Raw genomic sequence first — 20,037 nt, forward strand, 5'->3', positions numbered from 1 at the left:
ACTGTGGAGGTGTCGTAAAAGTCCATCAAATTATAATTTGATAAATTATACCAAATATTCAAAATTACCTTTTATAATTTATCTGGCTCCACCTAAACAGTGTTTTTGTTTTTCTTTCCTGCACTTCAAGTACCGCAAATTTCTTTTCTGCTCAACCCAAAGGTAAACTGCTCGAGAATGCTTTAGCGCATTAAGTTCGCCTTATGTACAAATTTATTTTGGCATAAAGTTTAAATAAATAAATAAACAGAACTTGTACAAACCATGATTATCATAATCAAGCTTTACACTGTAGAATATTTTTGTAAGTGAACTCGGACACCTAGAAAATCGATAAAAACTTAAATTCTCATCAACAATACTTATAATAAACAATTTAAGATCATAAGTCAGTTGTTTAGACCTCTGCCTATTTAGATAACTGTCATCTTCACGGACGCAACATTATCATAGGTCGCAGATATACTATTAACGTATCGATTATTCGGGACAATAGTAATTCGATCTCTACTCGCCATTTGAGCCAAAGCCGCAGTGTCGGGTTACGGTCGTGTCAAGTACAGTCAAGGTAAAAAGCTATGAGATTAGAAAGTAGGGTAGAGTCTTGAATAATTTCTGATCCCATTATACATATTATTATAAGCAACGAATATAGTCACCTCACTATCAATAGGTTAGTTGACATCATCTAACAATAATCACAACTTTTTGTAAAATAAAGTTTAGGGACGTCAATTTATTGCTGAACACTTCAGGTAGGGCCGTCTATGTGCAGTAACGTACAAAATAATTACAAAATATGTAATATAGTACTTGCATTCGTGGCTACGTTTGCTGGCCAATTAATAACATTAGATCCAGGCAAAATTTTAGAAAGTATAGTTTACTCTTTAGTTTGTGACTGTACTCACAAATACGGTATCAATTTCCAATACCGTCTACTAAGTAGACTTCCTAAATCGATACTCTTGTTTTATTTAAAAAATATGTGTTACGAAATAAACAAGTACTTATAATTACATTATTTCATAACAAGTTCGACGTTCGATAGTCTATTATCTACTATACATATAAAAATAAGTCGGGTTTTCCTTCCTGACGCTATAACTCCAGAACGCACGAACCGATTTCCACGGTTTTGCATTTGTTGGAAAGGTCTCGGGCTCCGTAACGTTTATAGCAAAGAAAATTCAGGAAAATTTAACAAACGAAATTCCACGCGGGCGAATCAGCGGGCGGAAAGCTAGTCTTAAATGAATATTAATTAGAATGAAATCAAAGACGTAGTTTGTTACATTAAGATTTAATTAAGAACTTTGATAACTTTGCTTACGATCTAATTTATACAGTCTGAGTGGAGTTTAGAAGCTCATATTGCTTGGCATAGTCGAGATATCTTCTGAAGGACTCTGGCTGGAGCTGAATGAACTAAGAGTCTCCCTCGTCTCCTCTTTGATCTTGAGGTGTTCTGTGCTGGAAGGAGGGCGGGGCAACATCGGCCGATCCTTGTCTTTGTGCTCCTTGTCTTTGGACGACTTGTCTTTGCTGCTGTGCTTGTGTTTATGCTTATGTTTGTGCTTCTTTTTGTCTTTCTTCTTCTTCTTGGCCTGGAACAAGTTTAGTTGTTAATTAATTTGAAACTTTCGCGTTGCAGAATTGAATTAATTATTACCTAGCAGCGTATCGCGTTAAAACCATAACTTAAATTTAAACCTTAAGTTTATATTAATTCAAGTTTAGTTGTTATTTTGTTGTAAGAGTACCGAAGGCCTAGAGACTAACGACCGAAGATTTGTCCAGAGTTGAAGAGGTCGAGTCGAGGAAGTATAAATAAATAAAAAATAAAAGTTTTTGGAAATACATTACGAAACCGGAATTAATAAAATAAATGGACCCTTCCTTTACAGCTAGATCAGGTTCAATGACATATCATGTCAAACACTCTGACATCGTATGTAGTCATAATAGGTACGGTAAGCTATTTTAATCAATATTAATCTGTTTTTTTTTCGTATCGTAAACCGTGCTTTTTTGTGCGTTAAAAGACGCCGTGTTCGCGAGTAGGAATGCGAATTATGTATTTTTTTTTGTATTGAAGTCACAAAAAGGCCAAAGGTTTCGATGTCCGATTGCTGATCTAAGTTAAGCTAAGTATCACTAGTAACACAAGCATTACATTTATAAATCATAAATAACTTTTTTTTATATTTGTCACAGTATTGCCGCAACAATAGATTTATTGTGTAAATTGTGTGTTTTAAAAACTAAAATCAATTCAGTAGTCAAACGCTTAACACACGTTTTAAGCACGCGCTAAGCTCCACGTGTAGATAAACGTGATAATTAAAAACAATAGTAAAAAGTATTTAATGGTTTCATCCATTATCATAAAAAAGAATGAGAATATAACCACGCCAATATCTTTTATGTAAATAAAATGGAAACTAGTTCGAGAACTGGATCGTGAACCGATTATAATAACAAAGTTAATTAATGTATACAATCAAAGCATTATCTGATTGTTTCAAAAGTTGTGAAATAGTATGTATACAGGGTGTAACTGACAGTTTGGAAAATTTTTGATCACGGTCCTGAACATAATATCGTTTTTGCGGAATAAAATACGAACTCTTTTTATTATCTTCTCAATGCACAGTGTTTTAGAAACCCTCAAAATCGGACATGATTAAGTTAATGCCATGAGTCGATAGCGTCTTATGTTTCAATTACAAGAGTGAAACTCACGTGTGCTCATTTTACTTGGTTTTTGAGAAAAAAATTGTGAAAGTTGGCCGTTTTTAAAATTCTTAAAAATGAAAAAAAATTTTTTTTAATAATTAAGAGGGTTTGTAAACTTGTGATAAAGCTGATTCGATTGATCATTAAAAGACGCATGTATTGTACTTTATTTCATTTCTACAAGTCAAGTAGTTCCAGAGATTTTAATTATTTTTCATTATTTAGACTTTATTTTTTTTCTTCCATCCTAAATGGAATCCGCAATTTTATTTCATACTGAACAATACTTTGGTATAGCCTCTATGTAGAAATATTTTTATCTTTTGTGGATCGTGTCTTGTACCAGAGATATGTATATGAATTTCTTTTTTTTTATTTTCGCCTATACAATTTTTTATAGCAATGTTTCATCGACGCATTGGAATATGATAGGGCGTTTTAAAGAATAATTACAAGGGGACTTCGTCGTCAAAAATACGTGTCTCCCGTGCCAAATACATTGTGTCGTTCGTATTATTATGGACTTTTCATCCTCTGTACTGTGTTCGGTATCTCCAGTATCTTCGGTGTCTTGGTGTTTGTGTTGGCAAGGTTGAAGTAAAATGAAAGTACTGCTTTAGAGAAAGGTATTCTTTTCAATTTAATTTGCTAAATGGGTTTTAGCAATCGCTCTACGAGTGTGGACCCCTTCCCGTGCCACACACAACCCTTCATCGGAGTATAGTTAACGTCAGATTATATTTCAATGCGTAGATGAAACATTGCTATAAAAAATTGTATAGGCGAAAATAAAAATAATAAAAATTCATACATCTCTGGTACAAGACACGATCCACAGAAGATAAAAATATTTCTACATAGAGGCTATACCAAAGTATTGTTCAGTATGAAATAAAATTGCGGATTCCGTTTAGGATGGAAGAAAAAAAATAAAGTCTAAATAATGAAAAATAATTAAAATCTCTAGAACTACTTGACTTGTAGAAATGAAATAAAGTACAATACATGCGTCTTTTAATGATCAATCGAATCAGCTTTATCACAAGTTTACAAACCCTCTTAATTATTAAAAAAATTTTTTTTTCATTTTTAGGAATTTTAAAAACGGCCAACTTTCACAATTTTTTTCTCAAAAACCAAGTAAAATGAGCACACGTGAGTTTCACTCTTGTAATTGAAACATAAGAAGCTATCGACTCATGGCATTAACTTAATCATGTCCGATTTTGAGGGTTTCTAAAACACTGTGCAATGTACTAAGTTATGGATACTTTATTGAAAACGTCGTGAGGAAAAAAGAGAAGATTTCCTACGATTCTCCTTTTTTTGTCACGATTTTTAAAATTATTGAATGTCAAAACATATTTTAACTATCCTCTACTACTCAACTACACTCTGTATTTTACGGATATAAACTTGTTACCTACAGTTTATAATGTTTTGTCTAGAATTTTAATATCAAATACACTGTTTTATAGCTGATTTGACTTACTGATACGGAGTGACGTACTATTTAAAAAAACAAAAGTATTTTTATTTATTGGTTCATTCTAAGATAACATAATTAGTGACGGTTCCTGGTTTAGTAAGTAATATAAGTAGCTCGTTTTTTCACGCGGCACGCAACAATTTTTTAACATAGCAGGAATTTTCTTAGTTCTTAACAGTGAGCAGGGTCTTATCCAAGTTTAGAATAAATATTTTGTGGCAGCATAAAGTTCCAATTGATCGTCTATTTTACGACTTCCTGAAACACAGAATCGCGATCTGGGCGCGCAGACGCCTATTAAGGCTAGTCCCTAAAGATAAAAAGTTCTTCTGATTAAATTCGTTGGGGATTCCAAGACCGTTAGCTATCCCTGGGACCTCTCAACCTTCACTAGTTGGGTTTCTTTGGAGGCCAAACTATAGATCCTGGCTATACAAAAGTTTTATTTTTATTTTTATTTATTTATTTCACAGAATAATACAAAACTATAACAAAAATGCAGAAAGTTTGACAATAATACCATAAAGCAATTTACATTCGCGTCGTGAATGTTTCCACTAAAGCAGTGGGAACGAGAGGTGGGAAAACTGTAAATCGCGGCTATACAGAGTTGGAAAGTGGTGGGATAAGTCCCGTAGTCCCAAAAGGACTTACCTTGGGAGCGCCCATGTCGTCTTTAATGTCATGTCGGAACATTCCCGGCTCGAACCCGATGGGGCCTGAAGTACCGGGTATACCAGGCAACGGCACCGCGTTGTCCGAAAACTCGCGTTTTGTTTCATCCTGAGAGAAAAAATAAACATTCATCATCATATCAGCCATAGGACGTCCATTGCTGAACGTAGGCTTCCCCCAATTAAGTTTCATAATGAGCGCTTGGTAGCAGCCTGCATCCAGCGCCTTCCTGCTACCTTTATGAGGTCGTCGGACCACCTCGTGGGTGGACGTTCTACGCTGCTAAAAATAAACATTATCACTACATTTTATTGATAAGGCATTATTAGAATTATTTTCACATAAAATCGTCATCAAATGCTTTTGATTTGCATTTATTACTTTGTAGAGATTGAAGATGATGAAACTAGACGGAAACATTGCGAATGATGCAATGTGGACGACTAATTATATTATTGGTTCAAATATTTAATTAAATCTCACACACATAATTTATGTCGCCTATTGATAAGAGTAAGAGGCCTGTAAGCTGAAAAACGGCTGTTATGATATAGAGTATAATTTTAATAACAATAAAAATATATTGGGTCAGTTGGTGCCGATATAATGGAAAGTTGTGGATAGAATTTCGGTTCGAAATGGCAGTGGTACCAGGCCTGTTCATCTCCGCGAGTTTACATCGAAAACAAAACACGCACGATGGCCCACCTACAGGATACTATTCGACAAGGCCTCACATACGAGCGAACATTGACTCACGCACGCGTATTCTTGTGTATGATGCAAGAAAATAAAGAAAATGGTGTACTAAATACTGTGCAGTATTTAACTGCCTAAAATAATAATAAAAACACAGAATGTAATTTTTTAAGTTGCCTCAAGACACTGAGAGGTAAATAAGTAGTTAATATTATTCGTGATAATTCATGCTAAATCATGTATTTCCTCCGCCATTTTCCGCAGTTTGGCACCTCACGTCACATCATTTTACCGAAGTCAGCCCTATAGCTTCGGCCCAGTGCCGATCACTGACGTTTGTCAACAAAATGGTGCTTGACTCTTGAGACAGGCTAAATTACACCATATTGTTAATGACATTGAGCATACATTTCTTTAAATACCTTCGCGAAGTAAAACTTCTGTACGTAGTACTTATTATTATTCTGTGGTGGTACTGACATGGAAAATTCCTAGGTTGAATGACGTTAGACATCACGTCATGGAAATTCTTTAGCTAGGCCAGGTTAAACGCGCGGGCAAACATATGAATTCTTTCAAGTTAGTGGCGCATGCGCGGTTAACTGCGCACCTGGCAGCCGTGACGTCATATCGACGCTCTGGTATGGACGGGGCGAACTCGGAGAGATGTGCGGGTGAGTGCGTGGAATTCGCATTCCAGCGGGGTGCGTAGCAACCTTTGAAGAGAAGTATCTAGGATGTCTGTATCGAGTCATAGTCACCAGAGAGACAGTGCAAAATGGTTGAGGAGCATCTATAAGCTACTCCATGGTAGTGAAATGGTACTCACATAAAACTTCTTAACAGTAATCACGAAGAGCGTGACGTCATAACTTAGTCACGTTGAGCTTGGACCAAATAGGACTCCTAGAGACTCCTAGAGACACTGCACCAATGTTAATGAGCATTTATCTACTCGAATAAACCACTCCTATGTAGTGGTACCACACTCACATTGAAGTCCATGGGCGTGTCGTGCACGGTGGTCACGTCGAGCTTGACGTCCTCCTCCTTGATGGCGGACAGTGGTACCGGTAGCAGTTCATCTGTCTTGACCGGCTCCAGCGGCGGCAGTAGAGATGAAGATTCAAGCATCGGAATGTCCGTCTCGATTTTTAACTGGCAATAAAAAATAACACGAATAATTGAAGGGGTGAGTGGACAAAGGTGTTATCTGACAAAAAGAATCGACTTTTTTTTCATGAACATAGGTTTTAAGTGATGATAAAACCGACTACTGAGCTCAAAACACGCAATTTTGTTACGTGTCAAACCTTAACAAAGGTGTTATCTGACAACCATTCATACATTTCAGGATTCAAATGTAGTATGAGCAGATTAACATTTTCAAACACTCATAACTCATTTTGTTAGTTAAAACCTTTGTCCACTCACCGCTTCAATTATTAGTATAGTAACGCACATTGGGTCGAATCATGCTAAGAGAAAATTTTGTGTGATGACAGGTTTAGTTCGAAAGGTGACCAATATATGGCGATATCTCGATATACCTACATCGCGGTATTATTGTTGCGGTGTTTTTGCTAGATACTAGAAACTTGGAGTGAATACAAAAAACATTCAAAGACTCGGCTCGGACTTCAGACTTCAGAGTAATGTACACGCGAGGATACATTAAGCCAAATATCTTACTAACTTGTAAATAGTGTTATTATACAACATTTACAATACTGCTAGTTTATACAAGCTTTGTATTATGATGTATATTAAAAGATAAAATAAAATACAAATTACATATACTCACATCTTCAACCACCTCCTGTTTGATAACGGGCTTCAATTCCAACTCCTTCTGTCTCTCTTTCTCCCTATTTTCCCTTTCCCTCTCCCGTTCTAGCCTCTCGCGTTCTTTATGGTGCATTTGCTTCATCATAGCCTGTATTTCGGGTAAGGGCACACATATCGGCCGTTTTGGCCCGTACAGTGTGTAGTAAAGGTCAACTAGGTCGCATCGGAGGCGGGCGTCGTTTGATAGGTGGCTGTTTATGTTGTTCCATAGCCTGGAAATTGATTCTTGGTTAAGTTGTGTTATTGTAACGCTTGTAAAATTTTCATATTCTAAAAGGGCGAAAATATGCTTTACATGATTTGATTAAAATATTAATAAAGTGGTATGGGAGCGGCACGGGAAGGGTGACATTGATATATTATAACGTGACAGAGCATATAAATCTGAAGTATCACTGACATTTGATGTTACAAAACACCCTCCCGTGACGCTCCCATAGGCAATGACTAGCAATTATAGATCCGAAAATAAGTTGCACCGAATCTTAACTCTTATCTTGGAATAAAAAAAACGAGTGACAAAAACTGGTCAAATATTCTGGTCACACAAAGACCGAGACCATTTTTCACTGCTGTTAAGAGTAAAGAAAAGTCTAGTCGTACCTATGAACCACCGCGTCTGTATCCAAGCGATGTCTCTGCGCTCGCTCGAAGGGCGGATTACTGATCATCAGTCTAGCGAGCCCGTGCTTCACGCAAGGGTCTGGGTCATTCTCCACTGCTGTCAGAACCGATGACAAGTCTACTCTAGCTGCACAAATATGTCAAATGTCACCTGTGGACCACCGCGTCTGTGTCCAAACGATGTCTCTGCGCTCGCTCGAAGGGCGGGTTACTGATCATTAGTCTAGCGAGCCCGTGTTTGACGCAAGGGTCGGGGTCGTTCTCCACTGCTGTCAGAACCGATGACAAGTCTACTCTAGCTGCACAAATATGTCAAATGTCACCTGTGAACCACCGCGTCTGTGTGCAAGCGATGTCTCTGCGCTCGCTCGAAGGGCGGGTTGCTGATCATCAATCTAGCGAGCCCGTGCTTCACGCAAGGGTCTGGGTCATTCTCCACTGCTGTCAGAACTGATGACAAGTCTACTCTAACTGCACAAATATGTCAAATGTCACCTGTGAACCACCGCGTCTGTATCCAAACGATGTCTCTGCGCTCGCTCGAAGGGCGGGTTGCTGATCATCAGTCCAGCGAGCCCGTGCTTCACGCAAGGGTCGGGGTCGTTCTCCACTGCTGTCAGAACCGATGACAAGTCTACTCTAGCTGCACAAATATGTCAAATGTCACCTGTGAACCACCGCGTCTGTGTCCAAGCGATGTCTCTGCGCTCGTTCGAAGGGCGGGTTGCTGATCATCAGTCTAGCGAGCCCGTGTTTGACGCAAGGGTCGGGGTCGTTCTCCACTGCTGTCAGAATCGATGACAAGTCTACTCTAGCTGCACAAATATGTCAAATGTCACCTGTGGACCACCGCATCTGTGTCCAAACGATGTCTCTGCGCTCGCTCGAAGGGCGGATTACTGATCATCAGTCTAGCGAGCCCGTGTTTGACGCAAGGGTCGGGGTCGTTTTCCACTGCAGTCAGGAGTGAAGACAAGTCTTCAGGCTTGCCGTCCACTCGGACGAAGTCCACTAGACACTCGAATGCGGCGAGTCGCACGTCTGTGATTTAAAAACACGTCATAAATACACGAAAATATTTCGTATATTTTCGTGTATTTATCCGTCTGAACAAAAAAGAGAATTTGGCACACAGTATGACACTTATGAAGTTCATAATGTTTCATACTGTGTGTCGAATTCTCTTCAGGTTCATATTATATGAACAAGATTATGAACTTTAAAAACCACAAAAGTTGTAATTCATAAAATAAAAAAAAGATGATCAAGATATTGGATAGAATAATGTTACTTTAAAGTTAGCAGTGTTTAGTTTTTTTTTTTTGTGATCTAACTTTAATGGGCAAGATAGTTTTTGTTCTATTGTTGTGGGTGGAGCTGTAAACAGAACATGTTAAATACTGTTTTTCTTATAACTGACCAATATATTGTCCATACTGCGCATACGCTCGGAATATCGTAGGTATGCTGGGCAAATGTCCACATTGTTGCAGCCTCCGTATCGCGCGTAGGCAACTCACTGTCACCGTGTTTTTGTAGCATGGCAACACTTTTTCTAAGTTTAGCACCCTGGTGATCTCTTCGAGAACTAATTTTGTGTCTGCTGAGAGCGAGTCGACGGTTATTGGTGCTCCCTGCATCAATAAATTTAAACTCAATGAAATTATAATTTAATTAGACAATACAAGATAATATGTCCGGGTGATGTTTCTTCTAAGTATCTCAACGTATTAAACGACGATGAAATATGAACATACAAGCAAGTTTGAACTTTATTGCTTAATAGCAAAAGTACTCTATTGCATAAGTAAGTAATACGATAACTATTGTTTAGTCAAAGTAAATAAATAAAGTAGTTACTTACGGGTTGCAACACAGATATAACCGGAGTAATGGTCGCCGCCAGGGCATCTACTAGCGCCGCTTTGTAATAGTTGTCGGAGAAATGGTTCTTGGAGTTGTCGTTATACTTGAAGAGATCTAAGAGGAATCTGACTACCTCTGGTGGGCAGATACCGTGGATGTTTCGGAGGCCTGAAAAAGAGGTATAAGTTAGAATGTTTCGTCAACCTACAAAAAAAGAACCTGAGTTGCACCATCTTACTTTAATTTTGACAAACGTCAAAAATTTGTCAAACTCCATACGAAAAGCATTACATTAACAGCCGGTTATTATTATTGTTATTGTAAAATAAGGTGGTCCAACCCAGCCTTAAGAACTTTCTCAGAATCAGTACATAATACAGATAATTTTTTAAAGTTACTGCAACCCCTCTATTAGCTAGTAGTCAGATCACCTGTCTCAGATCGAGCAGGTATCGCGTGTTTGACTCCCAGCGGGTTCAAAATTTTCTACTCAGTTTCATAAATTAATAATACTGATTTAACCACTGACCTGCCATCGCAACCGGTATGGTCTTCTGCAGGAAATAATGCTGTAGGTTGTCGAAGTTGTTCTGCTTTATGATGTGCGGCGCGGAGAATGAGCCGAACATCTTGCGGAAGATCGTCAACATGGCCGGCGGGCCTGCCCACGTGCTTATCATCGCGTTTGCCACCTGAAAAGAGGCTTTATTAACAGATACAGGGAAAGAATAAGTCTACCTTCAGAAAAAGAAAACTATGACGAACGGATACTCCGTGAACAACAACGACCGGAATCAAAAAGAATAACATATTACAGTAATTCCAAAACTCAAATTTTCCAAAAAAATGGATTGTTAAACATTGTTAAAACGAAAACACCTTAGGGTGGGTTGCACCATCTTACTTTAACTTAAATCTGTCAAACTCCATAAAAAAAGCACCGGTTATCGTCATAGTTACCATTAAAGTTAGGTGGTGCAACTCAGCCTTAGTGTCATAATCTCAGATTTCTATGAATCGAGTTCAAGCGGATTTGTTGATCAACTAAACAACTTATAAATGGACATGAACAGTTGATTTTAAATCTATACTTTATTATGTTGAAATCTCAGAATACGGAACAAACCAGAAACCGTCAACGGGCGTAAATGTGTATTCATATAAATTACTCCAAATCGCACTAATTTGACTTTAGAGCAATTAGTCAATGGCCGGCGCGCGCATTGTTTACATATCCGTCAGATTGACACTTTATAATTAAATTATGCCGTCTTGTGCCTTTCCAACATGTAAGAATGCTACTGGAATTACGAAGAAAGTGCATGGGATCATGTTTTATCCGTAAGTAGCACATTTCCAATTCATTTTAATTAAATAATAATTTTCAAAAAAAATCACGGTTGTATTTTGTAAGTGTTGCCACAGGTCAACGGAATATTTTACCCTACTTTTTTATATTGAACTAGCTGACCCGGCGAACTTTGTTCCGCCTTAATGACAATAAATAAGCAGACTTTTTTTTTAATTTCGAACGGGATAAAAAGTATCCTATGTCCTTCTCCTGGCTCTAAACTACCTCCCTGACAATTTTCAGCTAAATCGGTTCAGCCGTTCTTGAGTTATAAGTGGAGTAACTAACACGACTTTCTTTTATATATATAGATTACATTTGTCTATAAAAAATTCACGCGTTAATTTTGTTAGCGTTACCACAGAATAATGGAATATTTTCCCCATCCTTTTTGTTTTAATTAGTTTTTAGTGTAATTTCATCCATGACATGACAACCTGATTAATTAAATTATAAGTGCCACTTGTGGTCTAAACTGAATAAATATTTTTGATTTTGATTTGATTTTAATATTTGAATTAATTTATAATATTACTCCCTAAATAATGAGGAGATAATAAATTACTATCGTGAATTTCATACTTTCCCATTTATTCAAAAGTAAGGCATTGGCGCAGGACCGTTCATTGTGGAAAACCTTGGGGGAGGCCTTTGTCCAGCAGTGGACGTCATTTGGCTGAAAAGAAGAAGAAGAAGAAGAAGGCATTGGTATCAACAGATCAGCAGCAGCAATATTTGTATAGCCTGACCAGGAACATAAAAACCCTCGCCATGTTGCGGAAAATTAATGGTACTAATTTCTTTTAATGGCAACAGTAACTGAAAACTTCATTGACATGTCACCTTGCATGTCAGTCTATTGCTGTCAAAGTGTAAACAAACTTTATTTTAAATGTGCGCAATTGATTTTGTGAATTAAATTGCTAAAATCTCTTTATAGTCGTGAAAGAAAAGTGGTTCACAATGTGTTAAAGTATTTGTCGAAGAGAAATACTAAGGGTTCGGACAATATTTTCATTGAATAATGTTTCCGACAAAGGTTGTCAAATTGACTGACATGTTTATCGTATAGTACAGTCAACTATGAAAATTAGCTGTGGTTTGTTTCAACTACCTATTTTAAAGTTTTTTGTCACTTTGTAAGTATTGAATTTTATGGAATTGGGAAAGAAGTACAGAGTTTGAAGCGTTCATGAGCAGACATTGTAGTTGAATATTCAAGTTCAGAATTTGATTATTGATGAATAATAATAAAATCCTACTTGCTCGATTGATGGTTTCATTTAATTTATTTAAACCAGTTTACCTATAATATAATATTTTTTGTTAATTTATAAAAATATTAAATTAGCCTATAATCCTGAATCCTGATACATAAAGTTAGCCTATTAATTTAATACAGGTACGACTGTACCCAGTGTTGCACTATCAAATGCAATTGAAGCGCCTCTATGCCAGGGTTTTTATGTTCCTGGTCAGGCTATATATTTGTTACGGTCAAAGTGATAAATGTGAAAATTATGAATAATCGCCGGTTATTATGAATAATTACCGCATGATTTGGTAAATGTGATTAATATGAGGTCATTTATGTGTGTATAAAACTAAATAGGCGGCTTAGGGGTGGCCCAAGGGCCACCCCCGCCGCACCTTAACCTATTTTTCACTTTAAATCAAAACATTATGTTATAGGCATCATGGAAAAGTAATATTATGCAAGAAACATTCCAAACTCATTATGCCAAATTATATTTAATATATGATATCAAAACGTTCAAAAGTTTGGCTGTACACGAGCACGTACACAAGATGTTGTTCTCTTTTATGAAATTTGTTAGTACTAAGGTTGAATTATTAAATAATCACTGTTAAATGTGATTAATTTATCACTTTTACCGCGACTGTCGGTAATTATTCATAATAACCGGTTATTATTAATAATTTTCAATTTATCACATTAACCGTAACATATTTAATAATAATTTTAAGTAATTAATTATTGCTTACATACTTACTCTGATTTTCTTTCAGGATACACAGCCAGAGTTGCCTCGCAATCAAATTCAAGTATTGGTGATGTTTTTGATTTGGATTCTGTTTTTGACTCCAAGAAAAGTTAAACTAAAAGCACTACTGCGCCGTAAACAAATGTTTTGTTGTCGATATGTTTACATAATAAAGAACCTTAAGTTTCTTTTTTGTTTTACTTGGCATTCTAAAATTTATATTCGACTTTTGTAATTGACTTTTAAATAACATATTATACCTACATGTAGTATATTACACTATTTAATAGAAATAAATAATCATCTACACTTAGTTACTTCGGAGTCAAAATTACATTCATAGGTAGGTAGGTACTATCTATGCCTATGGCCAGTCATGTCGTCTCGTTCTATCGCAAAGAATCACCATTTGATGAGAGCGAGAGCAAAAACGGAAATGGATAGTTAACACTGTGGCCGTGTGTACCTACTTATTTCACTTACTTATTTTTTACTTGTTTAACATCTCTTTAAAAAATTACATAATTTTACCCCAAAAATGGGGGTGTCACACGGCGCTAGTAACACTAAAGGGGGTAGAGGGGCGCGGGAGGGGAAGTATTTTGGACACAAGTTGCCGCGTAGAAATGTTATCGAACACTCCTTCTGGTTTGTTCTGTATTCTGAGGTTGAAATACATTTTTGAAATTCATTTGCTGAAATGGTGTTTGTTTTCAAATCACACTACCTTCGTCAAACAATGCGCAGCCCTACACCTTATCTTGTAAAACGCCTGCTCATTCTCTATGGTATCCGTCAGCGCTTTCCTCGTCGCCACTTCAGGGTAGTTGTGCAATGCGTCAATGGCCTCGCTCTGCGCGGTGACGTCACGCTCGTGACGCAGCTGGTACTGCCACTGGTAGTCAGGCTGGGATATCACCGTGCTCCGCAAGAGAGACATCTCTGGGTCTAGACGAATCCATAGGACGGGTGAGTCGCTGTGTAGGAAAATTGAGAATGGTAATTACGAAAATTATTTATTTACAGTTTACTTCAGGAAGATCTCAGGTCTAACCTCTTAAGGCACAGAATATACTATAGGATCTTTGTTGCTCGATACATTAGAAATCGTAAGATCAGACAAAGATACGTAATGCCTGTAAAGATTTTCTGTAGCTTTCGGTGAATTCCACGTCTAATGCAAATCGTGTTCGTCATAAAACTGACAATAGACGGAGCACAGTCGAGCACGAGCCAAACGCTAGCGGTCCACATTACACAAACATTTGTGTAGTCTAGCGTAGACTCACCTTTACATGCAACGAGTGCCGTCCCATTCCTAGATTCGGACTATGAGTATACCATATGTATCGTAGTCTAAAAGGAGTGGAACGGTGCTGTATACTTAGAGACTATTCAAAGACTCACTCCATAGCCGACAGATCCATATCGACCTCCTCGCCGGTGCACAGCGGAATTTTCTTCTTCTTGTTCCTTCTGCTCTTGCTGTGGCAGGTGATGTCCGCTTCACGACCGTGTTCTATCTTACTGTACCATAGACAAAGACTGTTCAAAGACTCACTCCATAGCCGACAGATCCATGTCGACCTCCTCGCCGGTGCACAGCGGAATTTTTTTCTTCTTGTTCCTTCTGCTCTTGCTGTGGCAGGTGATGTCCGCTTCACGACCGTGTTCTATCTTACTGTACCATAGACAACTGTTCAAAGACTCACTCCATAGCCGACAGATCCATGTCGACCTCCTCGCCGGTGCACAGCGGAATTTTTTTCTTCTTGTTCCTTCTGCTCTTGCTGTGGCAGGTGATGTCCGCTTTCACGACCGTATTTTCTATTTGGAGAGTATGCTTGAAGGTGCCATCTAACTCCTGGAGCTGGACTAGGAGTGGACCGACGTATTTGCGAATGCCACGGTCGTGGACGCAGTCTTGACGGATTTCTAGCTCCACTGTGTTTCTAAAAGAAAAATGATGGGTTTTGTTTGATTGGATATGTGAATAAAAAGGTTGGTCATCATTTCAGCTTGTAATAACTTTATGTTTTGGCTATGTATGTTCCTTAATTCAAGGTGAAATTCGCTCAAGGGGGACAAATGAGGCCTATAGTCATAGTCAAGTGTCAAGTCGAAAACAGGACAATTTATTTACAAACAAAAAAAAATCTGCTGTCTGATGGCTTGTGATGAATATTATAAGTATTATGGTATACTTTTATAAGCATTTCTTACGATAATCAAGTGTAGAATGTCCAAATAAGTTTATTTTATATCTTTTTACTTTTCCTAGCACAACCAAAAAAGGGGCTATCGTACGAGTGTTATTATCTGCCATTTATAACATCAGTACATAAAATATAGAGCTTACCTCTTCCTATTGAACACGGACGTGAGTTGAAACTTAGCGTGACCACCAGTCCGCACCCACTGGTCAACGAACACCGCCATATGCTTGCCAGTCACAGTGAATATGGCCTTCACAAACGAATTAGTGGACAAGAGCAGTTGGCCCCACAGGCCGCTGCCGATTTTGGTGTTGGCAGCAGTTGTGGCCAATGAGAGTTGTTTGTTGAAGACTTGGAGAAGCAACTCTTGGCCAATGCGTTGCTCCAACATTCGGAGAACTAGGTGGGATTTCTTGCGCATGATCTGTGGGTGACATAATTTTTTTTTGGGTGACCTTTAAGGTAGCCTTACGAACTAAGCGTCACAGACGCAGTGTCTTTAGCTTTGGTCTTAAGGTAGCCTTTCGAACTAAGCGTCACAGACGCAGCGTCTTTAGCTTTGGTCTTAAAGGTAGCCTTTGGAAGCGAGTTAGTGACGCGGCGTTGCACAAGACCAAAGCTAAAGACGCTGCGTCTGTGACGCTTAGTTCGAAAGGCTATACCTTAAGGGAGGATGGAGAAATGGTTGTTACTTCTCCAAACAACTATAGAAGGATTTTGAAAGACTTTACAATGCTTTACATTAGAATAGCAAATACAAATAAAATAATGTAAATAATTCAAAGACTGCGCTTTTACCTCGATGTATCTCGGCGACATGGTGTGCACATTGCGTACGGGAAAGTAGAACATGTCTTTGGGTTCGACTCTCGCGCCGCTGGCTGGTGGCTGCCAAGGATCTAGCACCATCCCACCGTACTGCTCTTCATAGCTTACCACCTACAAAAAAAAAACAAACGAATTCAGTACCTCCTCCTTTTGTTCAAGTTGGATAAAAAAGTTAGATATTGCTAGCAAAGAAAGCATCATGCTTCTACTGCGTGAGCATCTAGTTCGGATACACAAATGTAGATGACGTTACAGTTTTTTAAGAAATGATGGCGCAATAAACTATGTTGCGAAAAATACAGATTCTTTTTAAAAAAGTTTTACTAAACGAATTTGATTGTTGGAATATTTACCTCTTGCAACTCTTGATGAATCCAATACCTATATTCGTTGTTTCCGAAACACTTCTTCGAGTACAGTCCACACATGTAATCTGGTATACCTTTGGCCAACCAGAGATCTGACCAGTTCTGCATAGTAATGAAACAGCCAAAGAACTGCTCTGCTACCGCCTGGGCCATGGCTTTTCTGCTTTGATACGTCTGATCAATGATGGCAATCGAGTGAAGCAAGTGGGTGCTTAGTATTGACATAGTTGTATATGCTGTGACGTCATCTTCGGTCTGAAATGAAGGCAGATGATGGTAATACAATATGCATTACCAAAAATTCTAATAAATCCGGTCGCCGAACAGATAGAATTTCGTCCAATGACCCCAAGCAACCCATACTTTTCGCTCGCGTGTAATTATATTGCTGTCGCGCTCGCACACTCACTGCGGCCGCCCATCGCACAGTCGCGACAACAATTTATAATTACGTGCTCAGCGACCGGACTTTAGACATTAAAATTTACATTTGTAAGGAGACTTTAAATTTTTAATAAAAAAAGCCAAGTGATTATTACCTCATCAACAAAGACTTGCTTGTAGCAGGGATATGGATATCTGGTGCTCAAAGTCTCTTCATAGAACTCGAAGGCCTCATGCAGATATCGGACAGTATTCTTCAAGATCTGCATCAAATGAGGTAGGCAGTAGTGTGTCACTTCATTCATGTGTGGATCTACATAGGTTTCAAAAGGCCTGCAAAGAAATGTGTGATTATTAATTTTAATGTTTTGATTTTTGGAAAATAGTGTAGTCAGCATTAAATAGTTTGTGACACCCTCATCATCATCATCTCAGCCATAGGACGTCCAGACTGCTGAACATAGGTCTCCCCCAATGCTTTCCATGTTGCCCGGTTGGTAGCGGCCTGTGACACCCTAAGGCCCGGTTTTTTGATTCATAGTTAAAATAACCAATGGTCAAATTTGACAGATGTCAAATGACAAGTGGTTAAATATCAGAAAAAAATGTTTTTCGAACAATGGTTAGCTTGACTTTTAGTACATTTTTTAACTATTTGTTTACATTTTGTTAATATTTAACCATTAGTAGCAAAATTTAACAATTAGTTATTTTAACTATGAATCAAAAAACTGGGCCTAAGTAGCCAAAAAGTACACGTCTTTGTTACAGTACTGGAATAAGGTTGTGTTGTCACCTTTTTGGCCACTTTGTGTGTCAAGAACTATTTGACGCTGCCTGTACAAAACGGTATTATTACATACCCAATGGCTAAAGCGATATTCGGCGCGCACGCAGGAGTATTAACAACATAGTGGAAGGTCTTCCTCCTATGATCAGGGGTGTAAACCACATCTATCAACTCCCCGCATGATACTGCAGTTAAGCTTTCGTCAACAGTAAATTCTAGCTTCCATGTGCAGGGTTCAGCATAACTGTCCACACAGGGGAACCATAGACGAGCAGAGTGGCCATAAGTGAACATGTGGGCTGATTTCTGGAAAAAAATATTATAATTAATTATTGGATTAGGTTAGCCATAATACATGTTTATCATAACATTGCTAAGTTCTAATGCCACATAAGTAATTTTGATGCTGATGATTGGGCTAATAAGAGACAAAATAGAGCTACTAGATAGTACTACTAATAACACAATGCAACAGTATAATGCATGGATTTTTTTTTTGCTTTTCTTAGTTTTAATTTTGATTTAATCCATGTCTTTTTATTTTTTTTTCATTACTCAGTATTTGAACTTAACCAACAATATGCAAATTATAATCAGTCATCAAAGACTCAGAACAATAGACCAAAATTAAAAATTTAAATCAATTGGCTGCAGGGTTCGAGGATATATATCAAAGGATATACAACGTGTCCCAAAATTCAAGGATAAGCCGGCGCCGCAGGCTGGACATAGTCATGACTACTTTAGGAAAAATAAGAAAAAAAATCTTACTTAATTATTTTTTAAGTTACACAATAAATTATGAAATTCGTCGAAAATTGACACCCCTTATGATATTTTACATTACCACGACCACTGTTTTTAAAATATTTCTGTTTTTTTGTTTGTATCGGCAACTTAAGTAGTGTTGCTGTCCACCCCAACTCTTAAAACCCCCAGAATCCTTGCAGTTTTTACACAAAAGTTAATCAAAATATGTTATTTCCTTAAATTTTTCAACGATTTTTCCTTTCACTCCACTTTGACTCGTCGTTTTGTAAAAAAAAAGTATGAACACTACTGCGGCAAGTTTTTTATAAAGTTGACGCAACTATTCAAGATTCCAAAATGGTATAATACTCTAAGAAAACTAGTCACAAAAAAGATATCCGTGCCATTTTTACAAGCACTTCGCTTGTTAGTATGGGACAAATCTTCCAACTGAATTTAAGACCAGTTCTCCTCAACCGATTGAGCTGAAAGGATGATGGGCACAAATGTATGGAAAGTGGTACCCGCTCCAATAGCCATAACCAATATATATTTTAAAAGGCCTTTAGATGTAGGAAAATGTCTGCTATGGGGCCAGTTCTAATTCACGTTTTGAAAGCAGTAATTCCACTAAGTATTATAATGAAAGTATAACACAATCATCCATGTATACGAGTATGTATTATGACTACATACACATTATAACTAAAAGAAGCATTGAAAAGGAAAGGATTATCCCACCAAAAACATTCTGTAAAAAACTAGCCAAGTCTCGATGGAGCTGCTTGTTTATCTCTAAAAAGTAATGAAATCTAGACAAAGTCGTGCCAAGTCTATGGTTCCTTACTGCGATTTCTTTATTATTATAGTTAATGTTGTGTGACTTGGCCGTTGAAGGGTGACAAAACCAGGTGCTCCATGACATCATTGCACCAATCTGTCGCCAGAACCGCTACCCATTGACGATGGAAAATTGCCACTTGGAAAACGTTGATTTAACAATAACCAGTCAATTGTAGGTTAAGTAAAGCTGCGTATTTATAATACTTATGTATGATTATCTTAATAAAGATTGTTCAACGGCCAAGTCACACAACATTAACTATAATAATAAAGAAATCGCAATAAGGAACCATAGACTTGGCACGACTTTGTCTAGATTTCATTACTTTTTAGAGATAAACAAGCAGCTCCATCGAGACTTGGCTAGTTTTTTACAGAATGTTTTTGGTGGGATTTCACTTCTTTTTGTAGAACGTGGCAAAATTATTTAACGTCGTCGTTTTATCGACATTTTTTACGATATTAAACACAAATAAACTCAACGACCTTTAAAATGGACAATGAATCAGAATTGTTTTAATAACATAACCTTAGCGAACCTTACAATATAATAAACGAAAT

General features: G+C 37.6%; 2 protein-coding genes across 2 annotated transcripts in view; one reads left to right on the plus strand and one right to left on the minus strand.

Annotated features, from left to right (window-relative positions):
- LOC135071708 (uncharacterized) overlaps positions 1-19,314 on the plus strand; it is a 31,297-nt gene extending 11,983 nt beyond the window's left edge. Inside the window, exon 2 of the mRNA XM_063965490.1 lies at positions 19,126-19,314. Coding sequence (XP_063821560.1) covers positions 19,126-19,191 — 66 coding nt within the window. The 3' untranslated portion in view covers positions 19,192-19,314. The remainder of the gene's footprint in view (positions 1-19,125) is intronic.
- Positions 1,288-20,037, minus strand: part of LOC135071719 (transcription initiation factor TFIID subunit 2) — a 33,450-nt gene continuing 14,700 nt past the window's right edge. Inside the window, exons 5-19 of the mRNA XM_063965501.1 lie at positions 17,957-18,189; positions 17,249-17,426; positions 16,695-16,964; positions 16,312-16,452; positions 15,657-15,937; positions 15,010-15,249; positions 14,025-14,274; positions 10,470-10,632; positions 9,939-10,108; positions 9,495-9,708; positions 8,914-9,115; positions 7,407-7,662; positions 6,596-6,760; positions 4,883-5,011; positions 1,288-1,607 (exon numbers count right to left, since the gene is read on the minus strand). Of these exons, the coding sequence (XP_063821571.1) occupies positions 1,362-1,607; positions 4,883-5,011; positions 6,596-6,760; positions 7,407-7,662; positions 8,914-9,115; positions 9,495-9,708; positions 9,939-10,108; positions 10,470-10,632; positions 14,025-14,274; positions 15,010-15,249; positions 15,657-15,937; positions 16,312-16,452; positions 16,695-16,964; positions 17,249-17,426; positions 17,957-18,189 (3,138 nt within the window). The 3' untranslated portion in view covers positions 1,288-1,361. The remainder of the gene's footprint in view (positions 1,608-4,882; positions 5,012-6,595; positions 6,761-7,406; positions 7,663-8,913; positions 9,116-9,494; positions 9,709-9,938; positions 10,109-10,469; positions 10,633-14,024; positions 14,275-15,009; positions 15,250-15,656; positions 15,938-16,311; positions 16,453-16,694; positions 16,965-17,248; positions 17,427-17,956; positions 18,190-20,037) is intronic.

This window comes from Ostrinia nubilalis, chromosome 5 (genome assembly GCF_963855985.1).
Source record: "Ostrinia nubilalis chromosome 5, ilOstNubi1.1, whole genome shotgun sequence".
NCBI lineage: Eukaryota > Metazoa > Arthropoda > Insecta > Lepidoptera > Crambidae > Ostrinia > Ostrinia nubilalis.